The sequence below is a fragment of the Solea senegalensis genome, unplaced genomic scaffold, assembly GCF_019176455.1.
Source record: "Solea senegalensis isolate Sse05_10M unplaced genomic scaffold, IFAPA_SoseM_1 scf7180000012671, whole genome shotgun sequence".
Taxonomy (NCBI): domain Eukaryota; kingdom Metazoa; phylum Chordata; class Actinopteri; order Pleuronectiformes; family Soleidae; genus Solea; species Solea senegalensis.
Window position 1 is genome coordinate 1 of NW_025320669.1, and position 16,121 is coordinate 16,121.

General features: G+C 39.5%; 1 protein-coding gene and 3 non-coding genes across 4 annotated transcripts; all 4 read left to right on the forward strand.

The window, feature by feature from the left end:
• The first annotated feature begins 168 nt into the window (after positions 1 to 168).
• On the forward strand, positions 169 to 241 carry trnaa-agc. Its single transcript has one exon. It is a non-coding gene; the product is annotated as a tRNA-Ala (tRNA).
• A 479-nt stretch (positions 242 to 720) lies between these two features.
• On the forward strand, positions 721 to 793 carry trnaa-agc. The gene has a single exon. It is a non-coding gene; the product is annotated as a tRNA-Ala (tRNA).
• Positions 794 to 1,761: 968 nt separating this feature from the next.
• trnaa-agc lies at positions 1,762 to 1,834 on the forward strand. Its single transcript has one exon. It is a non-coding gene; the product is annotated as a tRNA-Ala (tRNA).
• A 1,870-nt stretch (positions 1,835 to 3,704) lies between these two features.
• LOC122759933 (ankyrin repeat and EF-hand domain-containing protein 1-like) lies at positions 3,705 to 14,503 on the forward strand. Its single transcript, XM_044014944.1, has 11 exons — positions 3,705 to 3,840; positions 4,554 to 4,761; positions 5,266 to 5,427; positions 8,013 to 8,212; positions 8,376 to 8,525; positions 8,653 to 8,776; positions 9,087 to 9,921; positions 10,703 to 10,929; positions 11,158 to 11,306; positions 13,453 to 13,605; positions 13,925 to 14,503. Exons 2-11 carry the CDS (start codon positions 4,572 to 4,574, stop codon positions 14,075 to 14,077), a joined length of 2,343 nt encoding a protein of 780 aa, XP_043870879.1. The 5' UTR covers positions 3,705 to 3,840; positions 4,554 to 4,571; the 3' UTR covers positions 14,078 to 14,503.
• Positions 14,504 to 16,121: the final 1,618 nt, after the last annotated feature.

Sequence of the window (16,121 nt, forward strand, 5' to 3'; positions counted from 1 at the left end):
ACTTTTTTTTCTAATTTTGGGCGACAAAACAAAGTAGTACCTTCCACATATACGAAAAATGCCATCACCCACAAAAATTTTTACTTTAGAAAATATGACTGAATTCTGTTGTATTGATGACTGTCTGATGTCGTGTCTGTGTGTTTGCGTTTAAATTGGAAGCGCATTGGGGGATTAGCTCAAATGGTAGAGTGCTCGCTTAGCATGCGAGAGGTAGCGGGATCGATGCCCGCATCCTCCAGCCTTGTTTAGCCTCTTCACTCTCAGTATTTCCTGAAAATTACAGTGTTCGGCGTAATATGGCGAAACATAACTTGTGTCCGTAGAAATTAATAATTGAGAAATGTAGGAATAAATGTAAAGCATTTTTTTATTTAAGGTGATTTTGGACGACATACTATACTATGATGTTTTTGAGTGATTTTGGACTACATACTATTCTATGACCTTTTTTCATGATTTTGGACGACATACTATACTATGACATTTTTTGAGTGATTTTGGACGACATACTATACTATGACTTTTTTGAGTGATTTTGGACGACATACTATACTATGACTGACATGACATTGACAAAACAAAGTAGTACCTTCCACATATACGAAAAATGCCATCACCCACAAAAATTTTTACTTTAGAAAATATGACTGAATTCTGTTGTATTGATGACTGTCTGATGTCGTGTCTGTGTGTTTGTGTTTAAATTGGAAATGCAATGGGGGATTAGCTCAAATGGTAGAGCGCTCGCTTAGCATGCGAGAGGTAGCGGGATCGATGCCCGCATCCTCCAGTCGTGTTTAGCCTCTTCACTCTCAGTATTTCCTGAAAATTACAGTGTTCGGCGTAATATGGCGAAACATAACTTGTGTCCGTAGAAATTTATAATTGAGAAATGTTGGAATAAATGTAAAGCATTTATTTATTTAAGGTGATTTTGGACGACATACTATACTATGACATTTTTGAGTGATTTTGGACGACAAACTATACTATGACTTTTTTTGAGTGATTTTGGGCAGCCGTTCTAATACTATGACTTTTGAGTGATTTTGTAGTGCGACATACTGATACTATGACTTTTGAGTGATTTTGGGCGATATACTGTCTATGACTTTTTAAATCTCATTTTGGACAACATACAATACTATGACCTTTATTGGAGATTTTTGGGCGACAAGAGCTATACTATGACCTTTTTGTTGATTTTTGGACAACATACTATACTATGACTTTTGAGTGATTTGGACTGACATACTATACTATGGCCTCTTTGGTGATTTTGGACGACATACTATACTATGACATTTTTTGGCAGGTGATTTTGGGTGACATACTATGCTATAACTTTTTGGTGATTTTGGGCGACATACTGTATACTATGACTTTTAGTGATTTTGGACGACATACTATGCTATGACTTTTTAGTGATTTGGACGACATACTATGCTACTTGACTTTAGTGATTTTTTGGACGAAATACTAAACTACGACTTTTTTGTTTGATTTTGGACGACATACTATACTATGACTTTTTTGAGTGATTTTGGACGACATACTATACTATGACTTTTTTGAGTGATTTTGGACGACATAATATACTATGACTGACATGACATTGACAAAACAAAGTAGTACCTTCCACATATACGAAAAATGCCATCACCCATAAAAATTTTTACTTTAGAAAATATGACTGAATTCTGTTGTATTGATGACTGTCTGATGTCGTGTCTGTGTGTTTGCGTTTAAATTGGAAAGGGGGGATTAGCTCAAATGGTAGAGCGCTCGCTTAGCATGCGAGAGGTAGCGGGATCGATGCCCGCATCCTCCAGTCGTGTTTAGCCTCTTCACTCTCAGTATTTCCTGAAAATTACAGTGTTCGGCGTAATATGGCGAAACATAACTTGTGTCCGTAGAAATTTATAATTGAGAAATGTAGGAATAAATGTAAAGCATTTATTTATTTAAGGTGATTTTGGACGACATACTATACTATGACATTTTTGAGTGATTTTGGACGACATACTATACTATGACTTTTTTGAGTGATTTTGGAGGACATACTATACTATGACTTTTTGAGTGATTTTGGACGACATACTATACTATGACCTCTTTTGGTGATTTTGGACGACATACTATACTATGACTTTATTGTCTCCATTTTGGACTTACATACTATACTATGACATTTTGAGTGATTTTGACGCATACAATACTATGACCTTTTTGGAGTGATTTTGACGACATACTACTATGACTTTTTTGAGTGATTTTGGACGACATACTATACTATGACTTTTTTGTCTCATTTTGGACTACATACTATACTATGACTTTTTTGATTTTGACGACATACTATACTATGACGTTTAGGTGTCATTTTGGACAACATACTATACTATGATTTTTGTCTCATTTTGGACAACATAATTATATGACTTATTATGACTTTTTTGTCTCATTTGGAACATACATACTATGATGTTTTTGAGTGATTTTGGACGACATACCATACTATGACCTTTTTTCTTGATTTTGGATGACATACTATACTATGACATTTTTTGAGTGATTTTGGACGACATACTGTCCTATGACTTTTTGGTCTCATTTTGGACAACATACAATACTATGACCTTTTTTGAGTGATTTTGGACAACATACTATACTATGATGTTTTTGAGTGATTTTGGACGACATACTATACTATGACTTTTTTGAGTGATTTTGGACGTCATACTATATTATGACTTTTTGTCTCATTTTGGAAGACATTCTATTCTATGACTGACATGAAATTGAAAACCAAAGTAGTACTTTCCACATATACGAAAAATGCCATCACCCACAAAAAAATTTACTTTAGAAAATATGACTGAATTCTGTTGTATTGATGACTGTCCAATGTCTTGTCTGTGTGTTTGCGTTTAAACCTCACAATGCAAGGGGGGATTAGCTCAAATGGTAGAGCGCTCGCTCTATGTGAGAGGTAGCGGGATCGATGCCCGCATTCTCCAGTTGCATTTAGCCTCATCACTCTCAGTGTTTCCTGAAAGTTACAGCCCAAGATATTTCGTCCTAATAGTGCAAAACATGACTTGCGTCCCTAGAAAATAATAATTGTAGGAATAAATGTAAAGCAATTATTTATTTATGGTGATTTTGGACGACATACTATACTATGACATTTTTGAGTGATTTTGGACGACATACTATACTATGACTTTTTGAGTGATTTTGGACGTCATGCTAAACTATGACTTTTTGGGGTGATTTTGGACAACATACTATACTATGACTTTTTTGGGTGATTTTGGACGACATACTATACTATGACTTTTTTGAGTGATTTTGGACGACATACTATACCATGATTTTTTTGAGTGATTTTGGACGACATACTATACTATACTATGACATTTTTTTCATATTTTGGACGACATACTAAACTATGACATTTTACTGTAATACCAGAGTGGCATGGTGGTGTAGTGGTTAGTAGGTCTTGACTAACTATGTACAAAAATGTCATAGTTTAGAATGTCGTCCAAATTTTGACAAAAACCTCCTAGTCTATGTCTGTTACGGTGAAATCTCCGTATTACGAGCTCATCAGCAGCACTTGAAGGCAGCACGGCTCACACACTCAGGAGCAGGAACAGCTAACGCGTCCTTCCAGGGATTTTCAGGCGTTCGGTTGCCATGGAGCTGAGTGTGTCTCGTCACTCCGGCTCATTCACAGTGAAAGGTTGTGCTTTGAGGATCAAAAAAGTCACGAGCCTGTAGAAAAAAGTTGGAATTGTCGCCTATGTGCCGCCTGTCCGGACGTGTCTGGTATGTCGACAAGAATATTGTTATTTGTTTAAAAGTTTTTACGCGTGGTAAAAGTCGCGTGGCAAACCGGGAAACAAATATTGGCATGCTAACACTTTTCGTTTACGTCATCATGACATAAAGGAAGCTTTATTTGTGTTTTATTTCCACACTTATTCAGGGTGGGTTAAATTGTTTGTTAATCACTAGTATCATTAGCTTATTAGCTTTTGTTTAGCAGAAAAGGCACAGGTGTTACTGATCACACTAATTATGGCTACCAGCATGCACCTCTCAAACTGAGTAAGCTAAATGGAACTTAGCTATGATTAATTACATTTAGTAGACACTTTTAGCCACATTGACTTACATAGGAATTGAGTACAACCTGCCAGGGATGGAGTTGAACTTGCGACCATGAAGTCTTTTGCACACAAGGTACCAGTCTTAACCACTGAGCCACTCCTCACCAATGATTTTCCTACTGTGCTCTATCAAAATGTCTGCCATGAAAATGGCCCATAAGTAATCTATAGCTGAGTGAAGATGACTTATATGAGCTTCAGATGGGAAATATGCTCACAGTAATGGCTCCACATGTTTTGAAATATGTGATTAATTGACGCGGTGTAGTTTAAAATGCACATTTTTTCTTAATTTATAAGATACACACACCGCTTCAGTACTGTATGTGTGCCTGCATGATTGTCAGAGTTTGTCTTATTTTCCACTAGCCTCCCTCTGTCCCCACAATGAGTGTCAGAGTAGCAGAGGGCCGTCTGCAGGTCCTTCAGATCTACCGCCTGCTGCAGTGTGTTCATGATGGGGATACAGTGCAGATTGAGAAGATGGTGAAGCTCGGGGTGGAAAGCGTCATCAACCTCACTGAGCCGCAAGATGGCACAGGGGTGCTTCATGTGGCGGTTTCAGCCAATAACCAGGGTAATGGACCTCTTCCTGTTTCTGTCAGATCATACAATATTGACACATTTGTGCTTATATGGTTCAAAACACCCTATGAGTTTGACAAATCAGTCAAAGCTGAAACAGTTTCTTCATGCAATAATTTTTGAAATAATGTCCAGAAATGTGTCTTACAGTTTACACATTGAAAGAAAATTTGAGGAATTTCCTTACATTTAAAAAAATACTCAATCTCAATTAGAGCTACATGATCGTTCTGCGAGTACGTTGAAAAATATTGTGATTACAACACAATTCAACAATGGTACGAGTGATCATTTTTTCCACTTGACTAATTTTTGTGAAAGAAAAGTTTTGCAGTCTGTCAACAAACAACATATTTTCTCCTCTGAAGAGCAGGATTTTTAGTCTAGTGAAAAATTAGTTTTTGCCTTTATTTTATAATGTGATCTCAAGAGTCAATCGATTTTTGAAATGTACTGCAAAATAAAAAGTCATGCCTGTGTCTCTGACCCGTCACAGACCTGGTCAGCTTCCTTCTGTCTCAGGGAGCAGACCCCAACATTCAGGACAAGAAGGGCCGCACCCCAGTCATGTTAGCTGCTGAGCTGGGCAATGATACCATCGTGGCTGTGCTAGCGCAAAGCCGAGCGGACCTGAGGCTCCAGGATGCTGAGGGCAAAGGTGAGCAGGAGGAGTCTAATGGGAATAAATTATTCCTTTGGAAATAAATAATTGATGTGGAAAAGGATATAAGAACTAACTAAAAAGGAAGTAAGGCTATAAATACTAGTTGGTAAATACTGAAAACAGCAGATTGTGTTGCATAAAGATGTGAGCACATGAGTCATGAATCACACTGACATGAATCATGTAATGTATCAGAGATGGCAAATGTATTGTTATGTTAAGAGCTTGTTAAGTGTCAATTTCTCAAATAGAGGTGTTTTCCATCTCAATTTAGAGCAGCAGGTTGAACTTGAATGCCTGTCCTTGTCTTACAACTCATGAAAATGCATGGTGCCTCTGTTTAGATATTGATGAGGAGACAGTATCCAACATAGACAACTCCAATCAGAGACTCTGAAGTTCATTTCTGGAGGGTTTTTAAACCGATTGTAATTCAGTGACAGTATGGAGTCCAGAGACTGCGATAACTGCAAATGGCGCTCTAATACTGAGAATGAAAATAAGAAAAGACGGTAGTAGAAAATCATCTGTGTGTGCGCTTAAATACATGTTTTTATATGATGCACTTTATGCTGAGTATGTGTAGAAACAATTGTGTGTGTCAAGGCTGGTGGGTACACGTAATTACAGATCAAGCACTAAGGGAGATCCTCTTGTGTGAAACATGCTGAGTAACTTGATACCTCCTGCTCTCTCAAAGGACTTGTTTGGCCAAGTCTCAACACTCACAGCCCAGTCACATCTCTCTGGACATTTGGATTCCTGTGGGTGTAGAAACTGAAAGAAAATGTTCCTGTTCCTCTCTTGTTTTAACGAAGAAGGCCCTCTGTACCACTAAGAGTTACTGTTGTTGACCGATCACTTGGGAAGTGTGTGAGCAGGAGCAGAGTGTTCCTGACAGCAAAAAGGGCTAGGAACATCTGTCTGTCTGTGAGTCTGTTAATCACATATCTGTTGAATGGTTTGCGGTGACTTCGTAAGGACACCAGTGTGTGTGTGGTGTTGGCAAGGAATGCTTATCTGTCAGTGATTATTCAAACACACCAAAAATACACAAACGAAACCAACAAGCAAACCACAAACTCAAAAATACACAATAAACAGGCACATATTGAATGGGTGCACCATTGATGCCAGTTGCAGATTCCTTGGCACAAACACATTCAGACTTACTGATAAATTAGTACCATAGTGTTTTAAAACTTCAGCCATCGAGCGTCTACCATCGTGCACTTGTGACTGAGCATGGTCGGCGTTCAGTTTCAAGACTGGACATCGCTCATGAGATTAGTGTCATGTGACTTCACTGGCATAGCAGGTACTTGTTGATTAATCACACTCTCCTCTTTAATGCAGTAGCGTGCTGGCCTTCAGGTGACACGGCCTGTTGGATATTGTTTGTTGAACTGCATATTTGACTCCTATGTTTGCTAAAGAAGGTGGATGACCACAGGGAAATGACAAATTGTGAAGAATAATTTAATTTACAATACTATTTAGGACTCCAGCTAATGAGTGTCTTTATCTGTCAGTATGTTGTTGTTTTTTCAATCAATTGATCAGGTATTTGTTACATAAAATAACAGAAAATTCAGAGAAATGTTGATTGTTGTTTGGCAAACCTTAAAATGATCGCAACCTTCACTTTATTTGACAACAGAACAAAAGATGTTCAGTTCAGTCATATTAGAGACCATCACAGCATCATAATTTTTGACTAAAACAAACCTAGTATTCATTTTGTATCCTTCTACAAAATCTTTTAAATGGTAAATAGCCCTTGAATTCTTTTCAGATTAGTTTGTCATGTCACTTTATTTATTCCATTCCTGTCTGTTTTTGTGCACTAGCTTTTTAGAAATTGAGTGAATTGGAAAAAAAGCCCACATTTGATTGAATATCCGGTAAACCATTCAGGATGGTTTATTGTCATCCATTTTTATACAATACATATTACTTTGTTGAATGCGTAATTGCTTTAAAATATAGCCTTAAAAAAGCCTCTTTATATGTACTATTTTTGGCAATGGAAACTGACATGTTTCTACAGGAACCTCAATGAACCAACCAGCCAAAGCATGTATTTCACATTTTAAAGGGAAAGCTTGCATATAAACCTTATGCACAACCAGTTTAAAAGGAGGAAATGGCAGAGAGAGTGGAGAAGGTTGGTTCTTTCTGATATCGAAAGGTCACCGTAGTTCCCTGACGTGCCTGTGAAAGGGAGGCGTAATCGAGTAGCGTTGTGCAATCTCATAATTGGTTGTCATTATTTCTTACACACTGGGCCTTTTTTAAGAAGTTGCAATCAGACTTCTTTCTATAACTAATGGATTTTCAGAATAGTTGGTGATGAATTTAATAGTTGATTATGAGTGGATTAGCCCTAATAATGTCACTTTCTGTAATGAAGCTAATTTTCGTGGCATTTTGCCTTTATATAAAAGAATTGCTGCAACAGAAAGGAAACAAGGGAAGTGAAAAGAGAGAAGGGTATGGAACAGTTCTTTTATCTTGTATTTGATAATGTGCTTTTCATAAAGTTACAGTATCTCCTGTTTCATTAACTCTCATCGCAGGTGTTCTCTTCTACTGTATCTACCCCACCAAGCGCCATAACCGCTGTCTGCAGGTGGCGCTGAAGTGCCAGGCAGACGTCAACAACGTGTCGGCGCAGGGGACACATGTCTTCCAGCAGATGTGTGAGAAGGCTCAGCAGTGCACCTCCATGTGTCTCATCATGCTGGATAGTGGAGCAGATCCCAGTGCAACAAACCAGGTTGTTAATTAGATGGTATGGATAACCATTAGGAATTCTTTGAACTGTAACAACTGAGTGTGGGGAAACTGATATCCCATCAGTTCACAACATACTGTGATGTGTTCTGTGGCCATATGTGGTGTGTTTGCTTTGGTACTGATTCCTCTCCTCCTCTCCGCAGGATACTGGCATCACAGCATTGATGGAAGCAGCCAAAGCTGGCTCCCTGCAGCTTGTGAGAGCAATTCTCAAGAAAGGGGGAAACCCTAATGCCCTGGACCATAACCGTCTAACAGCAGTGCACTATGCTGCAATGGGGGGCTTTTTTGAGGTGCAGTTACTTCTGGGAGACCTGACCTTACTCAATATTATAACAGCAAGAAATGTTTGAATACAAAGAAGGTTTTGCTAAACAAATGTCCTGTTGTTGTTTCGCTGTGGTGATTTATGCATTGCAGGTGATCCAGGTGCTGTCTGCTTTCTCAGCAGACATGGGCATGATTAACCTTGACGGCTGCACTCCCCTACACTATGCTGCTACCACGGGCAACGCAAACTGCTGCAAGTTCCTGGCACAAAGAGGTGCTGAGAGAGAGAGTTAAACAATAACGAGCATCCTGATGTCACTACAATCAGTATCAGCTTTTAGACTTTTGTGACATAAATAAAGAAAATCCCTGGGGCTGCGTCTCATAATGAACTGTCATCGCAGGATTAACACGGACTTATTACTGGTCACTGTGTGTCTTGATATGTTGAATTGATGATAGAAGCCAGGAAAATTTAATTTAATCAAATTAAATGGCAGATTATCTATCCTGCAAGCACATTTTCAAATTAAGTAATTCAACCTTGTGTTCATATGTTCTGTCAAACTGTGCTTTGTGTTCAGGTTGCAACCCCAAGCTAAAGAACCATGAAGGTTTCTTGCCACGTCTGATTGCCAAAGACGCTGGTCACAAAGCAGCAGCCAAGGAGCTGAGGAAAGCTGAGCGGCAACAGGGCAAAGGCAACAAATCCAGCGGTGTCAGCCTCATGTCAGGTCTCTGGGCTTTGACCCTCCACGACTGGTCCCACGAGTATGAGACTGAGTTACGACAAGCCTTTGGGAACAAATCGGACACCGTTACCAAAGATCTGTTCATTTCAGTTTTGCAGAAACTAAAAGCCCCGGCTGATGTGGACCAACTCCAAACTGTAATATCAGCACATGACAAGAGGAAAGAGAGCTGTGTCAACATTAATGATTTCATCAAAGGTGTCAAGTACATCAAGAAACCGTTCCTCCTCTCCTCTTACTTACCAAAAAAGAAAAAAGGGTCAAAAGGAGGAAAAGGGGGAGGAAAGAAGAAGAAAAAGAAAGATAAATTTGTCCTCCCGATTCCAATTTGCACCCTCACACCAGAACTCATGCTCCGGCGGAAGGATGGAGGTCCACCAGAGTTCATGATTGAGACGTACTACAACTGCTCAGACAGTCGACGCTTTGACCGTGACCACCCGCCAGAACATCCCATAATGAATGACTCGGGGTGGTACGTAGAGAAGCCAGAGAAGATCTTCGTGAACATCAACTATTGTGTAAAGAGTGGGGATCTGGAGTCGTTGGACCTTGCTTTCAGTCAGGGGGTTCCTGTGGATGTTCAAGATGAGTTTTATAAAACTCCACTGATGGTGGCCTGTTCCAATGGCAACTATGAGGTGGCTCAGTATCTCCTTAGCCGGGGGTAAGTGACATTGTCTATTTCCTTTCAGATTGAATGGTTTTAGCAACATATTCATGGTTTTTAGTTGCACTTGTGAATAAAGTCACTATTATGTGTCATACATTCTGAGTTTTACTCTGTTACTGGTGGTGATAGCAAGTTTAATTTCAGTACACATGTTGACAAAAGCAAAGGGCAGCTGTTTAGTCAGAAATACAACAGAAGTACAGCTGATGTGTCTTCTATGTTTACATGTTTCTATGTTTACATGCTGAAAATGACAATGTCCTATTTTCAAGTCAACGTGATTATTGTATACATTACAAATGCTCTTGACTCTCTAGCACTATTTGATAGATATTACCAGTAATTTTATATAAATATGAATCCCAATTGGGAATAGCTGATCCCACATTAGAGTAGATAGAAGTAGATGTGATTATGAATGCACTGAAAGGCTGTTACAGGGAAAACAATCCCAAGAGTTATATCATCAAATGCACTGTAAAATTGTAGTGCAAGTTTAAGTATACCAATTACTTTTCAACATTGTTTTGTACACAAAATGTGCTTGTCATTGTAAGACGGAGAAAATCAGCAATGAGCAGTTCCCTAAAAGTATTTAAATGTAGTCATTTCAGTGTACTTTGTTTTCAGAATGTCTTAATTGTTTCATATGAATATGGTCAGCAGTGAATGTTTGAGCTTATTTTCTTATGCAGATTTCTTGGATATCTAGTATGGTAAATTATATATTAAATACATCTTTAAATCACACCGTGCTGTGGACTGTACTTGACAGGGCCGATGTAAATGCCTGTGACCAGTTCTCCTGGACGCCGCTGCACCACGCGGCTCGCGCTGGCCAACTGGAACTAATGGAACTTCTGGTGGAGGCCGGGGCTGCTGTCGACGCCCAAGCTCTCAGTGGTGGCACTCCCCTCATGAGGGCCATCCAGAGCTCCAGACCCGCCTGTGTGGACTTTCTCATCAAGGCTGGTGCCAGTGTTATTGCAGAGAACAAGAAAGGTTTGACGGTGCACATCTGAAACGGATCCTTTGAAAAATACAATTGAAATCAAATTTTTATTTTTTAATGTGCCAGTCAGTAACAGATTATTATGGTCATAAAACTTTCAGTGAACTATCATTTGTTTTACAACAAAAAAACTGCAGTCTCTGTAGCAAACTGCTCTCACTGAGTTAACAACTGTGACTGTTGCTATTTCACTGACGTTGAGTTTAATGTCTCTTTAGAACAAAACTGCCTTGACATCGCTCGAGCTTTTGCAGACTCCAGGACAATTGACTTGGTCAAAAACAAGATGGATTCTCTGCCTAAACCAAAGGAGCCATCAAGAGGAAACAGGAGCAAAGCTCAGCAGCCTAAACCCTCCAAAGAGAAGGTAATATTAAAACGGAGCAGTTTATGACACAGTGTAGAATTTTGATGGTGCATCAACTCATAACAGGGTGAATGGCACCTCTGAGTCGCCTGCGTTGGGACTACGTAACTTTTTATTTCTGGTCCGTGCCATAAAAAGAACTTCTACTTTCTACTTTACAGCATGTAGTTGCAGTCATCTCCTCCTCTCGTCCATCTTGTTCATAAATCAAGTGATTCAAACAATGAGCTATAGGTTACACAATATAAAGCACTGTGGTTATTTTGACATATTTTGGGCGTGTTTATGTTTCTATTATATTTAAAAACTAAATCAATGTAATCATATTTGTATAAAATGCTGTAACATAGGCTACCAGTACATTTTATGACAGTAACAAACAGTACTGTTTACTAGGGGTGAGATTCACAGCGTACCTCACAATAAAATATGCGATACATGGTCCAACGATACCATTAATATCACAATACAACGATTCTGTGATGATCAATATAGGAGAGATGAAGTAGTCGCCCACTGGCAACGACTGTTCACTTTAGAGCGTCGCAATTTATTAATTAAAATATTGATTTTTGTATTGAAATTCAATGAGAATTTAATGAATTAAATCAACAGTACACAATACATGTAAATGATGTTAAAATAAAAGTGACCCAACAATTTAGACATTACCACATTAACAATTCTTCTTCTCCTACACTACCTGGTCCATCCTCGGTGTCATCCTCCCATGCATTTTATTGTCATAGTGCTTGCTTACAATGCATTATTAAGATGTATTATGTGGAATCAGTTGAGCAAACACATCTTCAGTCACACACTTTGATCAAATCTCAAACACAAAAAGAGACCAAAGCTGAATATAAAGCACACATCAGTGTCTCACCCAGTGTGCTGTGGCCTCTTGTTTCAACAATAGAAACTCAAGCCTGTAAAGAGATCTGATGGCTGTAAGGCTTCTAACTTGTAAGCAAATTAGACCAGACGTGTTATGTTACAACGAGACCATGCTGTTGCTTGAATTTGCATTTCCTATAACCAGGCCACAATCAGATGAAATGTATTGATTTTGTCATCAGTACTCTGAATGTAGCAGGTGTGGCGCAGCGGTGCAAATTCATCAGGGATATTCATAGCACAATATAGTCGCAAGCAGCAGTTCTAGGAAGCCAGAAAGAGTCTACCCAGCAGAATAAATAGCACACGGGCATAATGTGGAGCTGTCTGCCCTCTAAGCATTTATAGAAGGTGCCCCTGTTTTCTACTAATTCCAAACTGTCACAATAAATGACAGTATTCCTCCACAGAACTGCAAGAATGTGATAAGCCCATTAAACGTCCATTCTCTGTGACTCATGAGCCAGTCAGTCTGTGTAAATAATGCATGCACCCTCAAGTCAAAGTGCATGTTTTTCATTGAATGTTGAATGGCTGGTTATCCTGAGATCATTTGCTGGACTCTTACAATAAAGGCAAAGCACAGGTATTAAATCTCCAATAATAATCATCACTGATTCTGACCACACACACACACACAAACCTGACTTTAACATTGTGTTGCAGTATTTTATTTTCTGCTCTGTTATTCATCTAGTTACTGATTAAAACTGAAAGACTATAAAACAAGGTGAGGCTGAAACAAGGGCACAATGGCATTGATGCAAAGAAACTGGGCCGGGACAATATTCCGTTCTAGAGACACAAGAACTTCACTTGAAACGAGAGAGAGTCACAGCAACGGTGGCAGCAGCAGCTGGTTACATCTGTAAACATCAGGATGTGTATGACCTCATTAGGCCATTAAAGGTCCTTTTGTTGCTTTCATTTATGTGTTTTAGTCGGCTTATAGATACATTAGTCACTACTGTGACATGAATTTATACTCTTAAGAGTCTACAGTTGATACAGGTTGTCATTTTCATCGGAATCTTCCAAGCTTCATGAACTGCAAAATGGTGCTTTTGACAGCTCTGTGGAGGTTTTATGTCCTCTGTATGAATAAGTGAAGTTTAAAATAATCATCACAGTGACACACAATAATATACTCACATTTGTTGTCGCCTAAGTCGCCTTAACCTTTGCATTTGTAGCGACTGCGTTTAGTACTTGTATAAAATAAGGCAAATCTAAAAAGTGTACCCCGCAGGTCATTTCAGCAACAGTAACTGTGCAAGCAGAGTCGTCAACTGCAACAGCAGGGAAGACTTCACAGAAGGATTCTAACAGCACTATCCTGCAGAACACAAAGATCACAACAGGGAAAACCAACATCATGCAGACCACCTTTGTGCCAAAAACGGTAGGACTTACCACCATCAGTGTATTGTAGCATCTCCCTGTGTAGTTATTACTTCTGTCTGTCGCTTTTGGTGTTTTGCTGAAGCGTGCATGAGGATTGGTGTAAGAAAATAACTTGAAGCACACAAAAATATTTCTGCCTCTTATTGATACAAAAGATGAACTTCAGAAAATAAAAGTGTTTTCGGTTCAGAAATACTAAAGCAGTGGATGTTCAGTTATTCCAGCATCACCAATGCACAGTATAGTGAGTTACTGCAAAGCTCTCTTGTTTTGCGCTCTCTTTCTTTGACTCGTCCCTCTGTCTCCGTCTGTCTCAGGTCTGGGGAAAGCCGCCCACCACCAGCCAGCTGATGTCAAAGATAGAGAGACGGAAGGAGCTCTTGTCTCTCGAGATGGACTTTGACGACTTCATGATGCCTTTCAGTCGGAACATCCAGAGGACAACAGTGGAGGCAAAAACCACAGACTAGACACGAAGTAGGAGAGAGACACTCGGAAACTTTGAAATTAAACTCATATTTTACCTCAGTGAGTTGATCACCTGCCACAATTAATGGACATTTCCCTCTCATACAGATCCTCATTTTGGTAAAAAGCTGCGTATCTTGATACTCAGTAACGTGAATAATCACTGATGATATATCCATACTCAATATTTTATATACATAATGTTCTTTAGGGACAGTTGTGTGTCCCTAAACCCGACATGTCAAAACTCTGCTACTGAATGTGAATTCTTTATAACTGAATATGGTAATACTAATACTGGTTCTTTAAATCCAGAGCAATTTGTCTATCTGAAAGTATAAGCCTCACTGCAGAGATACTGAAAACTTTAATCACATTTACACTTTTCTCAGTATGATTTATCAAATGATCTGAGCAGTTAACAGGCCCTATTAGATGAATATTAGATGAATATTGTATGAAATATTCAAAGACTAGGAGATTCAAGGTATGGTTGACTTGGAGTACATGGGTAAAAGTGTGCTGTAATTATTAAACAGTAGTGTAAGTATCTACTGCAGTTTGACTCTGCAGTGTCTGGAGCTGCAGTGAGACATGAAGACAGAAAAATGCTGCTTTGGAGACTGATGGCCCAATTATTCATTTTCTTTCTTTCTTCTACATTCGTTTTCTCTCACTTGTGTAAAAACATACACCACTCTCTCTCCTTTAAGCGTGTGAAACCTGCATCAAACCGTCGGACAATAACGCTGTGGTGTTTGATTTCACTACTGTTTCCCGTCCATGTGTCTCGAATAGCCTTCGGTTGCTTTACACCTCCTCTGCTCTGCAGCTGAATGCAGTTCCACATTGGAGCCAGGGCATGGCGCTGTTTGGCAAACTTAGCAATGCAGGGGTTTGGTTGTTTATAAAGGACAGAAAACTTTGTGGGAGCTCTTGTGTTTCAAGCACAGATAGGCATTAAAATGGCAGCCATGTGTTTACTGTTCTCATATATAACAGTCACTCTGCTGCTGCTTTGCAAACTTGAAAGAGCATTGATGATGAGAGAACACAACATGATATTTTAGTGATTTTTTTTATTTTCTCTTGGCTGTGCTCTGGTCCTGTTCTAACATTTGATGCGTATCTGGAATCATATGAGAGAAAATATCTGTTTGTGTGTTAAATGCTGTGTTGATGCATGCGCCCATCATCGCTACTGCCATCACCAGATAAAATTAGATTGCTCAGTGTCCTCAAGGTCCATGGGGACTCGGTTATATAATGAAATTCACAGGCAGAAGGGGGTGGGGGTAGCATCTTTGAAGTCTGTAATACAGGGCCTGAAATGTTCAAATAAAAATGCCATTGATGACGAGGACGTGAGAAGAGGAGAGTGATGACGAGGAGCAGGAGGAGAGAGGATTGAGGTTGGGCATGTGCACTCTGTATGTAACGATACACAAGACGAGAAGCAGAGACTGGGAGTGAAAAACATCTATGAAAGCCCAGCAGAGCCATTCATAACACAGACACAAGACAGGGGAGAGAGAGAGGGAGGAGGCCGTGAGGAGACGAGGTGGCAGTAGAGGTTGAGAAGGAGTCACCGATGGGGAGGGGGCATGACAGAGGAATGAGCGGGGAAGCAGAGGAGTGGGCGGGAGGAGGAGATGAGGGCTTTTCTAGCACAATCAGTGGGTGCACAGGTTAGAGGAGTAAACAAGGCTGCTGGCTCTGATTGTTGGCCATGACGCAGTGTGTCTGTCGGGGCGTGGGCTCGGGCTTATATGGTCATGCAGTATGTGTGTTTGTCTGTCTGTCTGTCTTTTACACTGAAGAGATGTATGTAGCTGCTTTTACGACTTGCATTCTTTATTTTATACACAATGTAAGCATGTGTTTGCATGTGTTACCGCTTTAGGACCTTTTCTGTTGGAGACCAGTAATGAACCCTAAAACCTGGTCCTAATGAGGCAGAACCTAATTTTGCAGGAGCTAGTTCAGTCTGGGTCTAAGATTTGGTTAGTTTAAGTTTTAGGGTTCGGCATTAACTGGTTCTGGTAA

Bases quoted from the DNA above. Each gene is read 5' to 3' on its own strand.
- LOC122759933 (XM_044014944.1), top strand. From the start codon at position 4,572: ATGAGTGTCAGAGTAGCAGAGGGCCGTCTGCAGGTCCTTCAGATCTAC. The intron at 11,307-13,452 runs GTAATATTAAAA...TGTACCCCGCAG, and splicing joins CTAAACCCTCCAAAGAGAAG to GTCATTTCAGCAACAGTAAC. The intron at 13,606-13,924 runs GTAGGACTTACC...CGTCTGTCTCAG, and splicing joins CCACCTTTGTGCCAAAAACG to GTCTGGGGAAAGCCGCCCAC.